This window comes from Amphiura filiformis, chromosome 12 (genome assembly GCF_039555335.1).
Source record: "Amphiura filiformis chromosome 12, Afil_fr2py, whole genome shotgun sequence".
Taxonomy (NCBI): Eukaryota; Metazoa; Echinodermata; class Ophiuroidea; order Amphilepidida; family Amphiuridae; genus Amphiura; species Amphiura filiformis.
In genome coordinates, this window is record NC_092639.1 from 13939799 (window position 1) to 13958894 (window position 19096).

The 19096-nt window shown below is 36.8% G+C and overlaps 1 protein-coding gene across 1 annotated transcript in view; it reads left to right on the plus strand.

Moving 5' to 3' along the window:
• The first annotated feature begins 7656 nt into the window (after positions 1-7656).
• The window catches only part of LOC140166645 (uncharacterized), a 40176-nt gene continuing 28736 nt past the window's right edge, over positions 7657-19096 (plus strand). The window contains exons 1-9 of the mRNA XM_072190143.1: positions 7657-8068; positions 8597-8662; positions 9134-9185; positions 11717-11784; positions 14352-14506; positions 15785-15925; positions 16284-16413; positions 17209-17297; positions 18811-18923. Coding sequence (XP_072046244.1) covers positions 7724-8068; positions 8597-8662; positions 9134-9185; positions 11717-11784; positions 14352-14506; positions 15785-15925; positions 16284-16413; positions 17209-17297; positions 18811-18923 — 1159 coding nt within the window. The 5' untranslated portion in view covers positions 7657-7723. The remainder of the gene's footprint in view (positions 8069-8596; positions 8663-9133; positions 9186-11716; positions 11785-14351; positions 14507-15784; positions 15926-16283; positions 16414-17208; positions 17298-18810; positions 18924-19096) is intronic.

Genomic DNA, 19096 nt, shown 5'->3' on the forward strand with positions numbered 1-19096 from the left:
TATCACACCAATTAAACATGGCAATATAAACGACTGAAATGCATTTAAATCATCCACGCCTAAGTAAGAACCACGTATACTCGCGTTTAATATGAGCCCGCGCAAACACCCCGCCCGCACACCACATACGCCCCTTGCAAACACCCCCGCCCACAACCCCCCCCACCCCGCATACCCGCCGCACACCATGCATGCATAGTACACAAATTATATAAATGGAACAAAACTGCTGGCGCTATAACGCCCAAATGCACACATAGAAGGCCGGTAATGGTGGAAGATGGCGCACACACCATTCTCTGGCCGTGCCGTACTATGAAATTATGTGCCAGCAGTGATGGTCCATTGGAACGTTTTTCTACACAAGTATAACGATTTTACATAACGAATAACAAAGCAATAATACTTAGATAGACTTCATTTCTGATCTAACCTTCCAAGCACGTTTCGAATATGATTTGCAAAACTTATCGAAAATTTCATAAATATTGTTACAATCTGTAACGTCTTTAAAAGTACATGACGTGCTACCTAATGTGAGATGAAGTTTTACATCTAAGTTACCTGAGATAAATAATTCCCAAATATCAGAACATGCATTATTTACCAAACAGTTTTCAAGTTTCTTATACTCATCAATTCTAATTTCATTAAGAGAACTACATATGAAAAGGAAATGTGTTACATCCTCAATCCCAGTATTGCAAAGGTTACACGTCCCGTCATTATCAGGACTCCCATTTACTAAATCTACGCTCTAATTGTTCACCATATATAAAACTTGGGGACGCACCATTGGGGCCAGGGAGTTTTTTAGGAAAGAAAAACTTCGCCCACTAGTGAGATAAAAAACTTTGTCCACTAGTGAGACGGGGAAAAATGCCTCACTGATGCGTAAAAAATCCCTACCCAACTTTGTATGAAGGTATACATTAAAATCGAAAAAAGACAACTTTGGCGGGAAAAAAATTGCAGCCAAAGGCAGCGAAAAAAATCTGCCTGACCCCAACTCCCTAGGGGTCCTCTCGCTATTCGAAGGTCCGCCATTCCGACGGTTCGCTATTCCGAAGGTTCGCTTTTCCGAACGTGTAATTTTACCATTCGCTATTCCGAATGTAATTAAAGGCTCGCTATTCCGAAAAAACGGTTCTCTATTCGGAATAGCGAAACTTCGGAATAGCGAACCTTCAGAATAGCGAGCTTCACCCCTCCATAGCCCCCCTCCCCCCATAATATCTAATGGTGCGTCCCTTAACACGATAAACGTAACTGTCTGTTATGTAAATTAGTGGCAAGTAATCGTTAATTAAATGGCTTTGTTATACAGGGTGTGTCAAAATAAATTGTAGGCCTACCCAACAATTGGTCAAGACCCAAAAATCAAAATGTGTGGTTAATATAGGTTTTATTAAATGCATTACGCATGTTTACAAAGCTTGACATATTTTATTTTATTTTATTTATTTATTCGAACATACGCTTTTAAATCGGCGGCACACGCCTACCCGGCGGTGCGTTCATACATAAAGCAACACAATTACATAGTTTTACACGTGAAATGAAGTGAAATTTACAAACATAAACATGTTAAAGGAGAATAATTTGAAAAACTACACATCACCCAATACATCCCTATAAAAATATCACACCAATTAAACATGGCAATATAAACGACTGAAATGCATTTAAATCATCCACGCCTAAGTAAGAACCACGTATACTCGCGTTTAATATGAGCCCGCGCAAACACCCCGCCCGCACACCACATACGCCCCTTGCAAACACCCCCGCCCCCAACCCCCCCCCCCCCCACCCCCGCATACCCCGCCGCACACCATGCATGCATAGTACACAAATTATATAAATGGAACAAAACTGCTGGCGCTATAACGCCCAAATGCACACATAGAAGGCCGGTAATGGTGGAAGATGGCGCACACACCATTCTCTGGCCGTGCCGTACTATGAAATTATGTGCCAGCAGTGATGGTCCATTGGAACGTTTTTCTACACAAGTATAACGATTTTACATAACGAATAACAAAGCAATAATACTTAGATAGACTTCATTTCTGATCTAACCTTCCAAGCACGTTTCGAATATGATTTGCAAAACTTATCGAAAATTTCATAAATATTGTTACAATCTGTAACGTCTTTAAAAGTACATGACGTGCTACCTAATGTGAGATGAAGTTTTACATCTAAGTTACCTGAGATAAATAATTCCCAAATATCAGAACATGCATTATTTACCAAACAGTTTTCAAGTTTCTTATACTCATCAATTCTAATTTCATTAAGAGAACTACATATGAAAAGGAAATGTGTTACATCCTCAATCCCAGTATTGCAAAGGTTACACGTCCCGTCATTATCAGGACTCCCATTTACTAAATCTACGCTCTAATGGGAGCGTGTTTGAACGAAGTTTAAATTTCAAAGAAGCGGCATAAAAGTCTGTTTTGTCCAGGAGATAGCTTTCTAGACCTGGGCTTTCTTTAAATAAAATATAGTCAGTGAGAGATGTCTTGGATTTTGCTTCAGTAAGCCAATCATTAACGAAGAGCCCAATTATGATTGATTGTTTTGTTCTGACAAACTTATCGCGCATCTGAAAACGTTATCCATGTCGAGTTTACTCAAATTAGACCTAACACTACTCAACATTTTATAGCGCAGTTTAGACGGATCATGATCAAGGCACATCATTGTGTTAAGCAAAAGTTTAGGCCAACGATGCATATTCATATCCAGAACATGCGAAAAATATTTGGCACGTAACGTGTTCTGAATGCTAGCAATTGGAGACCAACCCAGTTCACCATATAATGTGACGCGCGGTGTGTTACGGCTTGCTTTGAGAATATGACGCGCCATTTGTAATTGCAAACCTTCAATACGATCAATGTCTTTCATACTTTCGTTTACCCAAACAGAACTTGCATAATTGATAGCTGGGAGCGCAATCGATCGCCAGAGGATATCCCCATAATAGACGCGATTGAAATCGTCAAAATTATCAATAATGGACTTAACATACGCAATAAGTCTATTACCTTTCTTAATCACCTCATCAACATGATTATGGTCACTATGGTTACGAGATATTTGAACACCAAGGTATTTATAGGCATCCACCTTAGAAATGAAATTATTCCCAATTTTCCATTTTTTACTTTCATCAATACGTTGACCTACAATAAGTACGTTTGATTTATCATAATTGAAACTTAATTTATACCTTTCAGCAAATTGGGCTGCAATGTCTAGCATTCTATTTAATTCGTTTTCATCGTTCGCAAGAAGTACAACGTCATCCGCCCAGAAAAGACTATCAGTGCAAACATCATGTATTCTTACACCAATATCATGTGAATTGAGGAGTTTAGTGAATTCGTGCATAAAGACGCAAAATAAAACAGGAGATAAAACACAACCTTGTTTCACTCCTTCCTCTACATTAAAGAAATCTGTTTCAATATCTCCAAATTTTACCTTGGCCTGAACATTATCATACAATGAGACAATAAGTCTCCATACGCGACCTCTAATACCATTATTCCAAATTGCGAGCATTAACCCATCGCGCCAAACCGTATCGAATGCCTTACGAAAGTTCAGGAAAGCCATAAACGTTTTCTTGCCCTCAGCAAGGCGACAAGCAGCAATACTTTTCACCGTGAAAATGTGGTCTTCGCAACGATGAGCTGAACGAAAACCTCCCTGGACCTCCGTAAGGACATTTTTGCTTTCGAGGAAATTTGAGACACTGGTGGCCACGATCTTATTAAAAACCTTAGCTACGCAAGAAGTAAGTTAGCTTGCACTACTCTTTTCATTTGGGCGCTGGGAGGCTTTATAAAATGTTCTGTTATTTGTACCCTATGACCAAAATGTTTAATACCGTAAAAAATCGATAGTTAGCATATGTGCTTACTATCGAGCGCTTTTGAAAACATAATGAAATTATATCAAAGTCCGGCGCTTTACCAACTGAAACTTGATAATGGCACTGAGATGTCATTTACATGTACTAAGACCATAGTGCAGTTAATGTCCACGGCAAATTCACCGTGACCCTTCCAGCCATAAACCCGCTTAGTGAAGATTAAACCGATATATGCAGTACTAAACCATTATAGTAATCTATTGTCCAATGCAAATTTATTACCACGTGATAATATTAATCCAATGAGCGATCGAATTGTCCGCTACGGTCAACGAATCCAATCGATAATGTAGGTATTGACAATGACATGTACGGACGGAGCTCCACTGACAGAGTTTTGGGGTATTTTTCACTGGTTTGCTGTCATTTAGGCTCGGTTCATAGTGAATATTCGAAGGCGAATATTCGTTGCCGAATACTTTTTGTGACGTCAAAATATATACGGCAACGAATAAAATATGATGATACGCCGAGTTGAATCGGATTAAATATCGCGCAACTGATAGCGAGATACTATTGATTTATATGAAAGGCTCGAGGTCGCCTCAATATCGTTCGATGAACGATGATTTCAAAAATCCCCAATGAAAATTAACCTGCCCAGTTGTCAAATACGCCTGGATAGTTCCAAAATGGCTGATAACGAACTGAAAGAAATTGTTATTGGTGTGGTACCCATTTTTATATGACATAAAAGTAAGGGACTATATAAAGACGTACAGAAAAAGGAAAATGCCTGGCAGGCAATAGCATTCCAATGCTGTAGTGATGGTAAGTTATGTTTTATGCAAATAATATGTTATTTAGGCTTACAAACATAACCTACAAATGTAAAAGTGAACGGTTCATTGTTTGGAACCTAAGCGGCCACTAAGCAAAACAAAGGTTCGTTGTCTGTGTGGCAGGTCACATGGGAACAAGTGAACACGGAACAAGGGCCCACGCCACAAGGGAACAGCCTTTGGATACAGGGCCTTACAAATACAAACAATAAGGTTGAAAAAGAAATAGCCATTTAAAAATGATTTTAAAAGATCGTCTATTTGTAGCTTTTTAATAGACCAAATATCTGCCTCTGACGAAAAAAATGTTTTCCATGCTGATTTGTTTTTGTAACGAGTATGTCATTTCAAAAAGAAAGAAAAAAGGCGGATATTACTTTTTAAAAACCTCAACGCATTACTATAAATAGGCCTATAATTATAATTATAATGTTACTCTTGATTAGATAACAATTAGCCATGTGTTTGATAATTACAGAAAATAAAACATGCAAAATTGCTTCTCAAAGTGAATTAAATTACCTGGAATGTGATATGGTGTTAATGTATGCAGTTTAAAGTGAATTGTAAAAAAAAAGGAAAAAAGAAATGGACCTCTTGCATTATATGACCATTGGGGGTCACTTTTATTAAATTTGCTCCTCCTGATCCTCCTCCTCCTGATCATCCTCCACCCCGCAAATTATGCTAATTATATGCCAATTATTCAAATGTTAATAATTTTTTACAATATTTATTATGCTTACTGTATTGGTCTCATCACAAGCTTTAATTTGACACCAAATTTAACTACATATGCTGTAGGCCTATATTATGAACCCCAAAATGTCGCATGCGCGCATGTTTCATCTCCACCCACTGGCCCAACTTAAAACGCATGGCCACTTATTGACTTATTTATTTCTTTATTAACTTATTAATTTATTTATTCATTTTTATTTTACAGACATTAAATCATGACAGTAGTTCAATATTATTGTATTGACTACGTTAAATAAATTCTCTAAATTTTGCTTACCTAGGTCAACGGGCAATACTTGTTAACAGTCGGGCAACGCTGTGAATGGTAGAAATATATCTTTCTCCGGTTCATAGTTTTATATTCGAAGCCGCATATATTTTGACGACCTTCGAATATTCACTATGAACCGACCTTTACTCATCAAGGCGTTGACTGGCGGTCCCCCGTTATTATAAGGACTATGCTAATGATTTAAAGATTGACATGTAGAGAATAAACCATACTTGATTCACAGAAAGTACTAAATTTGTACCTATTACGGTTTCGTGACACCAATCTTCCAAATACGACCAAGCCAGGGCTGCGCGGTGAAGCAAAATGTGCATTGGAATAACACGGGAGTTGGACAGATGGTAGGATTTCTTTCTCATACAAATGTATGCTCCCCCGTTATTAAAGCTTGTACCGGGTTGAAAATTCAGATATTTTGAAAAGAATAAGTGAGAGATACAAGAGGAGATGTAATTTGGAGCCATATGATTCAGGCATTTGTAAACAAATAAAAGTACTTTAAACAAAATTCGCTTTTCCACAGGCAACCAATGCAGTTCTTCCAAACATGGAGTGGCATGATCTTGTTTACGGACTTGACATGCCATCTTCGCAGCCCAGTTCTGGATGCGTTGAATACGCTGAATGTCAGTTTTGTTTGACCCTAGGAGCAGACCATTACCATTGTCGATTTTAGACAAGATGAGGGCACGGATGACAAGATGGCAAGTATCACGATCAAGATACCTACGAATCCTAGAAAGGTTTCGAAGATAGTATGTCAAGCTACAGCAAAGGTTTGTAGTATGGGCAGAAAATGACATGGACGAATCAACTATAATACCTAAATTGCGGATGTTATCAGATGGATTGATTAACATATCACCAACACACAATGACACAGGACCAACAAAATGTTTCAGGTGGGACGGAGTGGCTACAAAGAACTGTCATTGAGCTTAAGCATATCCCCCCTCATCCATTTTCTGATTCGGACTAGCGGCGTGTCGGACTAGCGGCGTGTCGGACTAACGCCCTGTACCCACCATTGTCCTCATAAACATTCAATATTGGTATAATATTGTATAAATATGATAAATTTATAGTTTCGGTGATTTTTGAATGCTTGATTTTACATTTTATTTTATTTTTTCAGGTGTGACTTACGAATTTAGTATCGTATGTACTGCAATCGAGTCTTAACATGAATTGATAACATTTTATGGTTGATCCATTTTATTTTGTAGCCATTTCAAGATAATTTGATTTGAATTTTGAAGAAAAAAACACAAAAAACCATCAACATGCGTTTCATTAGACAACAAAGCCGATGGCTACCAATCATTTTGATACACCCTGTACGGAACAACTTCAACCATAGAAAACATAACATTCGCAATTTTTACCAGACTTTGATAACAGAGGGCACTGTCCCTCCTCTCAGTTACCATGGTTACGTCATTGTATTCTGTTATGACCCATATTCAATTTGACTAACCCTTGATTGAGATAATGTTATGTAATGATTTGTGATAATAAAGATTAAAGTCGGGATTTAATACCTTATTGATGTGGCTATCATCAGAAATTAAATCGTACATTTAATACTTCAGTAAGGTCCAATTCGTTTACTTTTTGATAGGACATATCACTACTTAAACAGAGTTAAGCTCTCAGTCAAATTCAATCATTATTCTCATATATTGGTTTGAATCACGGTAGTGAAACTACTTCTAGTATACATGTATACATTCTTCTGAAAAATAAATTGAAATATTCTGGTTTCCGATTGCGATTTGTCGAAGAGCTCAACTATATTGTTTACCTTGATGATCATATCATAATTTGTTTACATTTTTCATCTTGATCTTGATTCTGAACCAATCTGGTGACCTAAAATTGGTGTTGTTGGTGGAAAGGAATTTTCAAAGTGTGTATTGGTCCTTTTATAGAGATACCAATCAGAGCATCTTCAAAATGTCGGATCCAGTTGGAACTTTTGGCACCATCGACTATGTTGTCTTCAGTTGTATGTTGGGGATATCAGTAGCTATAGGAATATACCATGCATTCGCTGGAGGAAAACAAAAGACTACCAAAGAATTTCTGTTGGCCAACGGGGACATGAACCCTATACCTGTTGCAATGTCTCTTGTCGCCAGCTTCATCTCTGCAATCACTGTGCTGGGAACACCAGCTGAGATGTATGTGTATGGGGGAATGTACTGGCTGTATGCCATCTCCTTTATATTCGCTGGAATATTTGGAGCTCGTTTTATCATTCCAGTCATATTTCGTCTGAATCTTACAAGCGCTAATCAGGTATATTCCCGAATTGTTAAAAGTCACCTACTAATCTTGTAAAAAGTATGTCGTACTGACTGGAAAAAAAATTAAAGCAACTTACATAATCCAGTTTGCAATGATGGGTCTCATGTTTGTCTCCTATGCATTAAACTATAGACGAATCCAACGAGCCAAGTGATGGTCAGAATTCAGTCAGCCATTTTTGGGTCCCGTCTGCACCAAACTGGTGTTGTTACTGCCCTTTTTGAGTGGATTAAATCCGCTTAAATATCGATGGTGAATTGTATTGTGTTGTAAACTTTCATCATTCTTTTGTCCACGTGTAACACGGGTGATGGAGTGCAGTTTAATATCCCCGCCAAGGCCACATCATTTCACATTTTAGGTGGGATAGACCAACGGGGGACCCAGCTATGGCTGCCATTGAGGTGTAGGAATGCGTGAAATTGGATTCGTCTGTAAGAGGTTTGCGTATAATGTAGCCTACATAAAATGCGATGCTATAATCTATTTTTACCAGTCTCTTAATTATTCTTTTCACAGTATCTGGAAATGCGTTTCAATAAGACGGCTCGAATATGCGGGCTTCTGGCATTTATGGTTCAAATGGTAAGCTCACGGTAACACACGTTTTTACAAACATTACGTTTTGTTACCTGGAGAGATTTAATCATGCCTCACCTCCTTTTTCACCCAAATCGACGGTAATAACTCTTGTAGTGAGGGATCAACATTTAACCACAAATTGCCTCAGGCAAAACTCACTTCCTGGGAACCAAATACCACACAAGGTCATTTTATGTAACTCATTGACCCATTTGTGTTATATATACTGCCTCTAGCTATGATGACATCCTTGCGATCTGGTCAACTCATTGACAGATACGAACCTCAGGAGGGAATTCAATTTTGATCAATTCTCTCCAGGTAGTGAAACGTAATGAACATTTTTAAATTAAATATTGTAAAGAATTTGCAAAAATTAAACAACTATGGTATTTAGCGCTTGAATAAGAACAAGAGCAACAAAATAAAATGCTATCTAAAAACACGTTTTTTATTTGCATGTTTGTTTGATAGTTCATCTACATGGGTATAGTGATTTACGCCCCGGCCTTAGCTCTCAATGCAGGTACGTTGATCTTATCCATCTATCAATAGCACATACACAGTGTTCAAAAAGTATTGCGAAACGCAGTTTACATCACCGTCTAGAAGGTTATCTTAATTCGTCTAGCCCTTTTCCAGTTACATATTATCAATTGTAGCATTTGTCCCGAGTTCGTTGCCCGAAATGTTATCAAGAGTACATGTAATCGCGATGGCGAGCACATTATCAAAACAATGGGTAAACAAAAGGAATGCCATGGATAATCTAGAAAAAAGTTGTGGACATAATTCAATAGTTTCGCCGGCATATACTGCGCCCAAAAGGTATCCGAACACTTAAAACAACAGTCATTTTTTAAAGATACTAAAACTGAATTATTACAAAATTAAGTAGTCGATAGATCAAGAATTTTGTTCTGCGTATTTTGCTACATCATTTGTTATCAATTTGAATGAAAAAAGAGAGCTTTTCAAAAGTGACAAAAATTGACATTGACTTTTCCCCTAGAAGCATGCAAATATTGATCACAACGGGGTTCATCCGTTAGGCTTTATTGAACCCGTAGCAAAAGGTCTTGAAGGAGAAAATATCTAATCAAATTTGTCACTTTTGAAAAAACGATCATATGTCATTCAAATGAGTGTAGTTTAGTGGAATAAAGTACGCAGAACAAAATTTTCTATCTATCGACTACTTTATTTTGCAATGTAGATTTATCGTCTTTAAGATATTGCTTTTGTTTTTAGTGTTCGGATATTTTGTGGCGTAATGTAGTTGGCCAGTGATATTATTCATGCCAACGTCACGATTTAAAGAAATATACAAAGGATACTGTTATCAGAGACACTTACCCTTCAATCTCAGGATGATTATTTCAGCATTTTGGGTAAAGAATAACAAAATTCAATTTTGACGGGAATCGTACATTATGGCTTTAACTGTGGTGTTTTATGGGGGGGGGGGTAATGTCTTATTAACCTTCATCCTTCTGAACCACTTTTTTTAACACCAACTACGGCTCGGATTAGATTTAATTTTCTAGATAAATGGCGCATTATTAATGCTTATTTATTACTATTATTATTATTACTGCAAGGTGGGTTGTTGCACCACCCTAATTTTCCAAATTAAACGTCATATGCCATTATATTTGATACCAATGTATAGCTACGGGTCTCCTCTAGTGATACCCAAATAAGTACAAACATCCCCAACATAAAAGTCACTATGACGTCATAATGTGAGTGTACCCTCGCAAAAATTATAAATCCTGGCTATTCTAATAAAGAGCTTGGGGAATAGGACTCGCTAAATATTTTAGGCGGCGAGGTAGGTACCAGGGAAAAAATCACACGTCTTGGTAGATGCGTCTTGGTTCACTCGTCTCGGCTAGTCTCTCTGATTGGTAGTTCTGTTCCTCGGCCTTGGTATGGGCGCTAATAAGAAGCTCTCAATAGAACTAGAGGTTCGACCAGGGTCTTATTTAGGCTTTCATACTCAGCCAAGCACGAATATTATCACTCAAACAACAAGACAATATTAACCACAATTTACTGATATTTAAGTTATTTATTACTTACTACATCTTCTTCATTCGGTATGAAACTTTATATTAAAACTAACAAGTGAACTAGGAGTAGAACAAACTCCATTATCAAGTAATAATTAGCGAGAATTGTTCTCGCTCTAAACTAAGAAGTTGTGTTCAAATCTTGACGCACACGGAGAGTTTATGGAGAGGTGTTATGCCTCTGAGTGACTGCCACAAGCTACAATTCATTCTCAGTTTGCGTCGTCCACAATACCTCCGTTTACAAAAGACCATTGTGACGTTTTACGATAGTCTAATCGAAATGATACGAGAGAGTGATCTCACTCAGGGTGAATGACACCATAATTTTGATTAAATAAATAAATTAAAATAGAAGGCACGGGATATAAAATAATATATCGCCACAACACTATGTACAAAACTATAGACAATATTGATTTTCGGCTGGAAATTTTACAAACATGCGATTTCCTTTCTCCTAAATACGAAAAGAAATTAATTTCAAGTAAAAAGTTGATATCTCTCGAATTAAATAATTACTGAAGCAAAACATAAATCATAGATTTTACTATAGAAACCTCCCCCAAACCCTCTCCCACCTTCTATGGTAATTTTTGATGGTCTACCATATCCCCGGGTAATGCGCTGGGGTAACAATTTTATCACTAAATTGAGCACAAAGGATGGATCTTCAACTAGCTGAAGACGTTTGGGCGTAAATTACGTGCTGTTTTTTATGCTGGATAAAAAAAACTCCGCAATCTCTTCGTAGTAATAAGGTTAACACATTTGGCTGTATCTTAAACACGTTTGGCTGATTCTTATTAGGTGTAAGTTGGGTCCTGTGTAAACATTACAATGGCAACAACAGAAAGGTTTTAACATATGTGCCTTATTACTTTAACGTCCCTACCAAGAATGCCGGTACATTCCTTGGCTTTCATTAGTTGAAATGAGCCCTTGACTTAATCTTTAATCCATATTGTTTTATGTTTTTCAGTAACTGGAATTAATCTTTGGGGCTCTGTATTAGCGACTGGTTTAGCATGTACTATCTATACAAGTATTGTGAGTATACTCAATATTATTCAAATCTTATACGTCGAATGTATCAGTATATTTTACATAAACATTGAAACGGTTGTTTGCTATTTTTTTGGATAAAAGAATACATTATTTTTTGCGGAAACCAAGCAAGAACTTTTAGAGCATTTAGAGAAATATAATACGATAAGAAAATTATAAATTGAAATGGAATGTTTTTCAATCTGAGTAAGCTTGTTCAACTATACAGGTGGTAGCAATGGGCTATTCCATTTAAAATCCACACTACCCCTGTGGAAGATTCAGCTCAAGTCTTCCACAGAGGGAGCACGAGTTTTGAATAGAATATACAATTGAGTAACTTCCATTTGAAATACTCACTCCAGCTCTGGAAGATATAAGTAAAGCCATTATACAGGGGGAGTATGGATTTCAAAATGATTAACCTTGACCAATTACATTTGAAAAGCATACTCCCTCTGTGTTAGATATTTCCAAAATCTTCCACAGGGGTAGTGTGGATTTCAACTGGAATAGCCCAATGGAGAAGGTCATATTCCTGCACTGTCGCACAATATCTACGTAATTCATTTGGATTATGCACATATAGATATGTAAAGGTTCCACAAGATCGTGTTTAGAATGAATCGCAAAGTTGTTACAATATTGAAAACTATAACAAATATACGCTGGTGAAGTTATGTAATAATCAGATTAACTACCATTACAATAGGTGAAAACAATTTTTGAATAAACCGCGCTGCACTGGTACGGTCACGCGATACCTCTGCATTGAACCATGTCATGCTGAAACTCGCACCTGTAAGATTAGTATCTTTGAAAAGGCCGGTATTGTATTCAATCTGCAGACATCCACAGGTGATGAGTTCAACCTGCTTGTAGTGCAGCTGCAGCGCGATATATTCAAAATTGTTTTCACCTATTGCTATGGTAGTTAATCCGATTTATTACGTAACTTCGCCAGCGTATTCAGTATCGAAGTTACGTAATGTTACTATGCCAACGGGATCACGCGCCAGAGTAATGAACTACGATCGAAACAATCACCACACAAAGTATATGGTACTCGAAGGATATCAAAATAGCGTGATCCGGTAACCAAGAGAATTACGTAACCACTTCGATGCTGAATAGAGGGTATTCATTACTACGTCATTGGTGTGATTGCTCATGCATACAATTCCTCCACATAGGCTGTTTAGCTTATTCATGAAAGTGGCCTCTTGACATGATATAACAGTAACCTTTATGTCATTAGTGAGGCCCACTTACACTGTTCAACACAAAGAAGTGAACAATGCTATAACTTGGAGGACAAACAAACGAACACCGCCAAATTCGACTGACGTGTGTACAACGTGGGAAGCTATGGGGAAATTGAAGACTCGCTCTCTGATCATGCATGTGTTTATGGTTCGGTTAGCGGTTACTTAGCAACTCTCGTTCCGCTTGGGTTTATTGCATACACTCTATAGGTATTTAGTACCACATTGTGTTCAACAATACAAATTTAAATAACACTCATCATTGTGTAACAAAGAAAGAAAAAGATGCAGTTTTGAAAGGTCTGCTTTACTGTATAATTATTACATTATGCATGCATTGAATGGACCAAAATTGCATCCCAGCAAACACAAAAACGTTTTAAAAACGTTTTAAATAAGTTATATTTTGGCTTTTGGTTTAGGTAAAAACGTTTTAATAACATTAAAATGTCGGGTTATATAAAGGTCATGGTAACGTTTTAAAACGTTTTGTATGAAAACACATTACAACAATATTTTTAAATGTTTTCAAAAAATGTTATTGTAAACTATTTTTGCAAACATTTTTGTCAAATATTGTGTCAATACTTAAATAACATTATGTTAAAATATTTGAACCCAGCAAACACAGAAATGTTCTTAAAATGTTTTTTTCAAAACCTTTTAATAACATTTAAATGTCGGGTTATATAAATGTCATGAAAACGTTTTTAAAACGTTATTGAAAATATTTTGGGCAAACATTTTTCGCAAAATATTTTTTCAACCCCAAAATAACATTCTGTTTAGAATGTTTTGTATCAAGTTTTCAAGAATGTTTTTGGAATGTTATTAAAACGTTTTTATACCCTTTATATAACCCGACATTTAAACGTTTTCTGTAAAACATTTTTGTTTGCTGAGCAGAGCAGTAGATTATCAAAAAATGTTTTTTAAGGTTATGAAAATACTCTTAATATACCCTTTATATAACCCGACATTTAAACGTTTTCTGACAACCTTTTATAACCTTTTGGGAATGATGTCGAAAACGTTTTGTGTTTGCTGGTATATTTGTTTACGTAATGAGCCATTGTGACCGATCGCAACAATGGTGTGTCAGTTTGACATTGTAAATTGGATTAGATATGTAAAACAAAATACTTTTATTATTTTTTTAATTCGTAAAAAACTGTTCGATTTATTTCAAAAATTCTTCGGGGAAACTTACAATTTGTCGACCCTTTAGAACGTCATGTTTGTTTAACATTGTTTTTATTGTCTTCAACTATAGTTATTCCTTGGGTTATTTTTTCTCCTTCACAGGGAGGTATGAAAGCAGTCCTATGGACCGACGTGTTTCAGATGGTCATAATGCTCTCAGGATTTCTCGCAGTTATTATCGAGGGCTGTAGACGAATTGGCGGTATCGATGTCATGTGGAAAATATGCGAGGAAAATGGAAGGCTTGATTTTTGGGAGTAAGGCACCACATCGAATTTGGTCCTATAGAACTATCGTTGCCCGGTTAGGTATCAATGATTCTCCCTGGAAATGTAATAAATTGTATCAATCATAATAATTAACAGTTGCATACGGTAGTGCTATTGTTTTTCATTTAAATAAAAAACGAATGCACTGTACAAATGTTAATGGTACAATAAAAAGTGCCATCGGTACCTCTTCGGGCACCGATAGCGGTATAGGACCAAAAAAGATGTTGTGCCTAAGAGTTTGTCAAAACATAGAATATAACCAATTCAACTTTAATGCAAAGTTTGTCATTCCATCAACAGGGTCAGTGCCGATGTTTTAGTGATAATGTTTTAATCTAAAACATTTGAGCAACTCGTTCTCCCTTACACTTATACAAATCAGCGATCCAATCTCTTCTACAACTTACGCAAGAAGTGTGCTCTCAAGCCGGTTTACCCCCGGGGGCGGGGCACTTCAATATGAAATAGATATAGGTGTAGGGCTGGCACTTTCGCACTAAGGGGCATTCATTGAGAGCAAAATGTAAAAAATATGGGGTCATTGGGTGAGAGCATGATTTTTGGCATTCGGTGAGGGCAAAATGTAAAAAATATGGGTTCAATGGGTGAGAACATGACCTTTTTTTAAATGGAATCTTTGGGTGAGAGCCGAAACAGCGCCACAGAATATATATATAAGTAACAAAATCAGTGATAAATGAAAGTTGCTGTTCAAATTGAATTTGTAAGATCAAATGGAAAAATAGGGGGTCTTCGGGTGACAGAGCATGTGTTCGTAAAAAATATGGGGTCTTTGGGTGACAGCGACGCTGAAAAAGGGGGTCATAACAGCCCTACATACGCGTCACCTCCGAAGTTGGAGTGCCCCCGGGGGTTTACCATGTTTACAATAGGTAACGCTTAACATAAACATTGGTTTTTGGATACGCATAAATAATGTACTATATGGTCGGGGGTCAGTTGTCAAGGGGGCGTGACGTTAAGAAGTTCAACAATAATTTTACTTTTTCGGTTAATCCCATAAGCCTTTGCGGGTACACCTGAGTTGTCGTCATTTGACGTCACGCCGATGCACACATCATCTAGCGGACATCGTTACTGCGCATTTCAAAGCCGTGAAGTGGGCAGTTACGATGTGCGCATCGGCTTGAAGTCAAATGACGATATCTCAGGTCTACCCGCAAAATCTTATGGGATTTACCGAAAAGGTCATTATCAACACTTTTAACTTACATGTACAATATAATATTACTTTCCTTACAGTTTCAATCCAGATCCAACGATTCGTCATACATTTTGGACAATCGTTATCGGTGGCGCATTTAACTGGGGTTATACATATGGCGTGAACCAGGCTCAGGTGCAGAGATATCTTTCTACGGGATCACCAAAAAGGGCCCAAATGTAAGATTGATGTCTTTTATATTATGCTCGCAGTAATGAAGCGTGTGTTTATGGTGTGTGGGGGGGTGTGTGCGTGGGGGGTGGGGGTGGGGGGTGGGGGTGTGTTGGAGGTATGTGAATATACGGATATTAAATGTGGAGTGGTTGACGGTGGGTTGGGGTTAGAAATAATAAAATTATTATTAATATTATGGTGTGTATAATGTTGTATCCTTTTCTTGGGCACGGTAGAAACATATTTTGAAACACGGTTTGAAAATGTAACGTAACGACCATACAAAATGATGATCTTCCACTACATCAAGTTGTGAGTGTGCTTTGCCGTAATATTTTATTCCTTCCACATTTTGATTGACAGTTCGTTGTTTCTAGCCATCATAGGCATGGCCGTGGTGGTATCACTAGCTTGTTTATCAGGGCTGACTATGTATGCCTTCTATGTAGATTGCGATCCTCTAGCACTAGGAAACGTCAAAGAAACAGATCAGGTAAAACTTTACGCCTACAATGGTTATTCATCAAACGGGTTTAAGTCAAAAAAGGGTGATTAATCTCTTATATTACAGCTTTACGTGTATTAGAACAACTTTTGGCAAACGAATGTTTAGAATGAAAAAGAAAGTGTTAGTATTAAACTTCACGAAGTGATTCTGACTACTCCCCATTCCAGAAAAAAATACAAACTAATGTTTTTGGATTAAAAAATATTATCCTGTTTTGCCAAACGAAACATATAGCTAAATCCTAATCCTTTAGTTACTGGCAATGAAAGCACAATTTAAATATTTGGTCAATTTTTGGAAATAAGGGCCAAAAACATGCATTTTTATGGCGTTTTTCAACCTTTTTTCTTATTCTGTGACAATCAAGCCCAAAGACTTGAACAAAGGCTAATTTCAATTTATGCATTCTAATTTTTGGAAAACACATTTTCCAATCTTTTTCATGACCAATTAGCAAATATAACATATAATATTAAAACTATGAGCTTTCTCTTACCCTATAATACTCAAGATTTTGAATGCTTAGACTTGTGCCAAGTCTTACAATTTTGTGACTACAGTTGTAAGAAAACATGTAAATATTTTCCCTCAAATTGCAAAAATATTAATTAGTTAGGACTAACTAAATGTTTAGGATTTAGCTATGTTTCATTTGGCAAAACAGGATAATATTTTTTTAATCCAAAAAAATTGAATTTGATATATATTGTTTTTGAATTATATCAGTTGGGTATTTAAATAGCTCTTTCTAAATCCATAAAATCGGTTTTTTATTTATAGTTAATTGCTTACTTTACTTTGGAATTATTCGGCAAATTCCCCGGTCTTCCAGGGTTGTTTACGTCAGCTGTTTTCAGTGGAGCGCTAAGGTAACCAGCATTATATACTTCATTAATATATTCTTGTTCATTGATTGGTTAAAAGTGGATCACATGACCAAAAATAGTTCTACCATCAGTACTACTATCCGTAAATAGTACCTCTAAGCCGTAAATTGTATTTTCAATGTCCCGGATGAGCCGTAAATAGTACCTCCAAGCCGTAAATAGTACTTTTGACCATGCCTTCCGCGCACGCGAAACTGCCATAGCGTGATTTCGCGCTGCTGTACTATTGGTTAGCCCGATTTTAGCCTATTCGATTTTTTTGAAGGGCAAAATATAGGTTGTGCTTAAATTGGTCGTGCTGTTCACTCAGTATAGAAGTTGGAGAGTCAAAACGTCAAATAATTTTCTTTTAAACAATCAATGAACAAAGAACATATTAATGAAGTATATAAAACAAATATATACTGCCTTTATTCGAAGTTCTGGTTAAAACTATGGGCCCTCGTTGAGATCAATTAATACTATTTTTCTGAGGGGCGCCCCTCAGGAAAATAGTACTATTGATCTCACCTCGGGCCCATAGTTTTAACCACAACCTCTCATGGCAGTATATATTTGTATAATATGATTTCTACTTAATTGCTATCAACTATTTATCGAAGAAATGCTTTCTTGTTTACAATAACTTGATAACAGCAAGATAGTACATGGTGCTACGGCTCGAATGTGGTGATATTTGAGTTAGCATTTTGCCTTACTACATTTAGTGGAACCAATGATTTTTGGCATCCTTACACCCACTTCAAATGATAAAAGTAGAATTGGTTCAATTTTTTTCTATGTCCCCTATGCTTCCGACGAGGGGTCGAAGGTCAAAATGGGTCCAAGATGTTGTAATAAACCTCAAATTGTTCCAGTTCCTATCATTGATAGGAATAAAAAACAAACGTCATTATAGAATAAATTAGGTCAAATGTCAAATATTTTATTATGCATAGAAGCCAGATTTTCGCGATTCACTCGCGTCTTGTCTCAAATTACTCCTCTCGACAAACGAAATAGGAAAATATTTAGGAAAATGTTTTGCTGGAGAAATGTATAACTTGCATGTGCATATTCGTATTGCAGGGGACATGAAATACATATTGCGCCAACATTGTGAATTAAGTATGTGTTTGCGATTTTTTTATGTGAGACCAGTTTCGATTAAATCGGACCATTTTTAAATTTTGGCCTCTGTGTATGAAATTTGACTTATTCGACCTTACAACCTGAGCTACGACCGTAGAAAAATATGACAATTAACTTTTTTATTTCCTCTGATCATGGTGATGAGAAGAACACTTTGAGATAAATTAAAACATGTGCATGATGGGACTATTTTTAAGTGTTGGCCCTACTGTAACCTTCGACCCCTCGTGGGAACCACAGTGGGCATAGGAAAAAATTATTTCAGGTTAAGGAAGCCAAAATTCATTGTTTAACTAATGTAGCAAAAGAATCTCAAACCCATAGCGCCATGTACTTAGATGTTCCCGTAAAATTTACTTCACAGTTCAGTGTCTTCAGGATTAAATGCATTGTCAGCCGTCACAACAGAAGACTTTGTCAAATCTGTTTGGAAGAATTGGACAGAAGAGCGTATGGCATGGATCAGTAAGGGTGTAGGTAGGTTGGGGTAGATACTTTAATCAAATCTTCTGACGTGAAAGAGTATATAAGGGCTCTAGCATGAACGTTTCGACAGTATTTTTGTGGGACATGAGAGCATATCATACACATCGAATTTAATTCTGAATACGAGGAATGTCCTTCTGATATCAAATAATTTTGATTTTTTT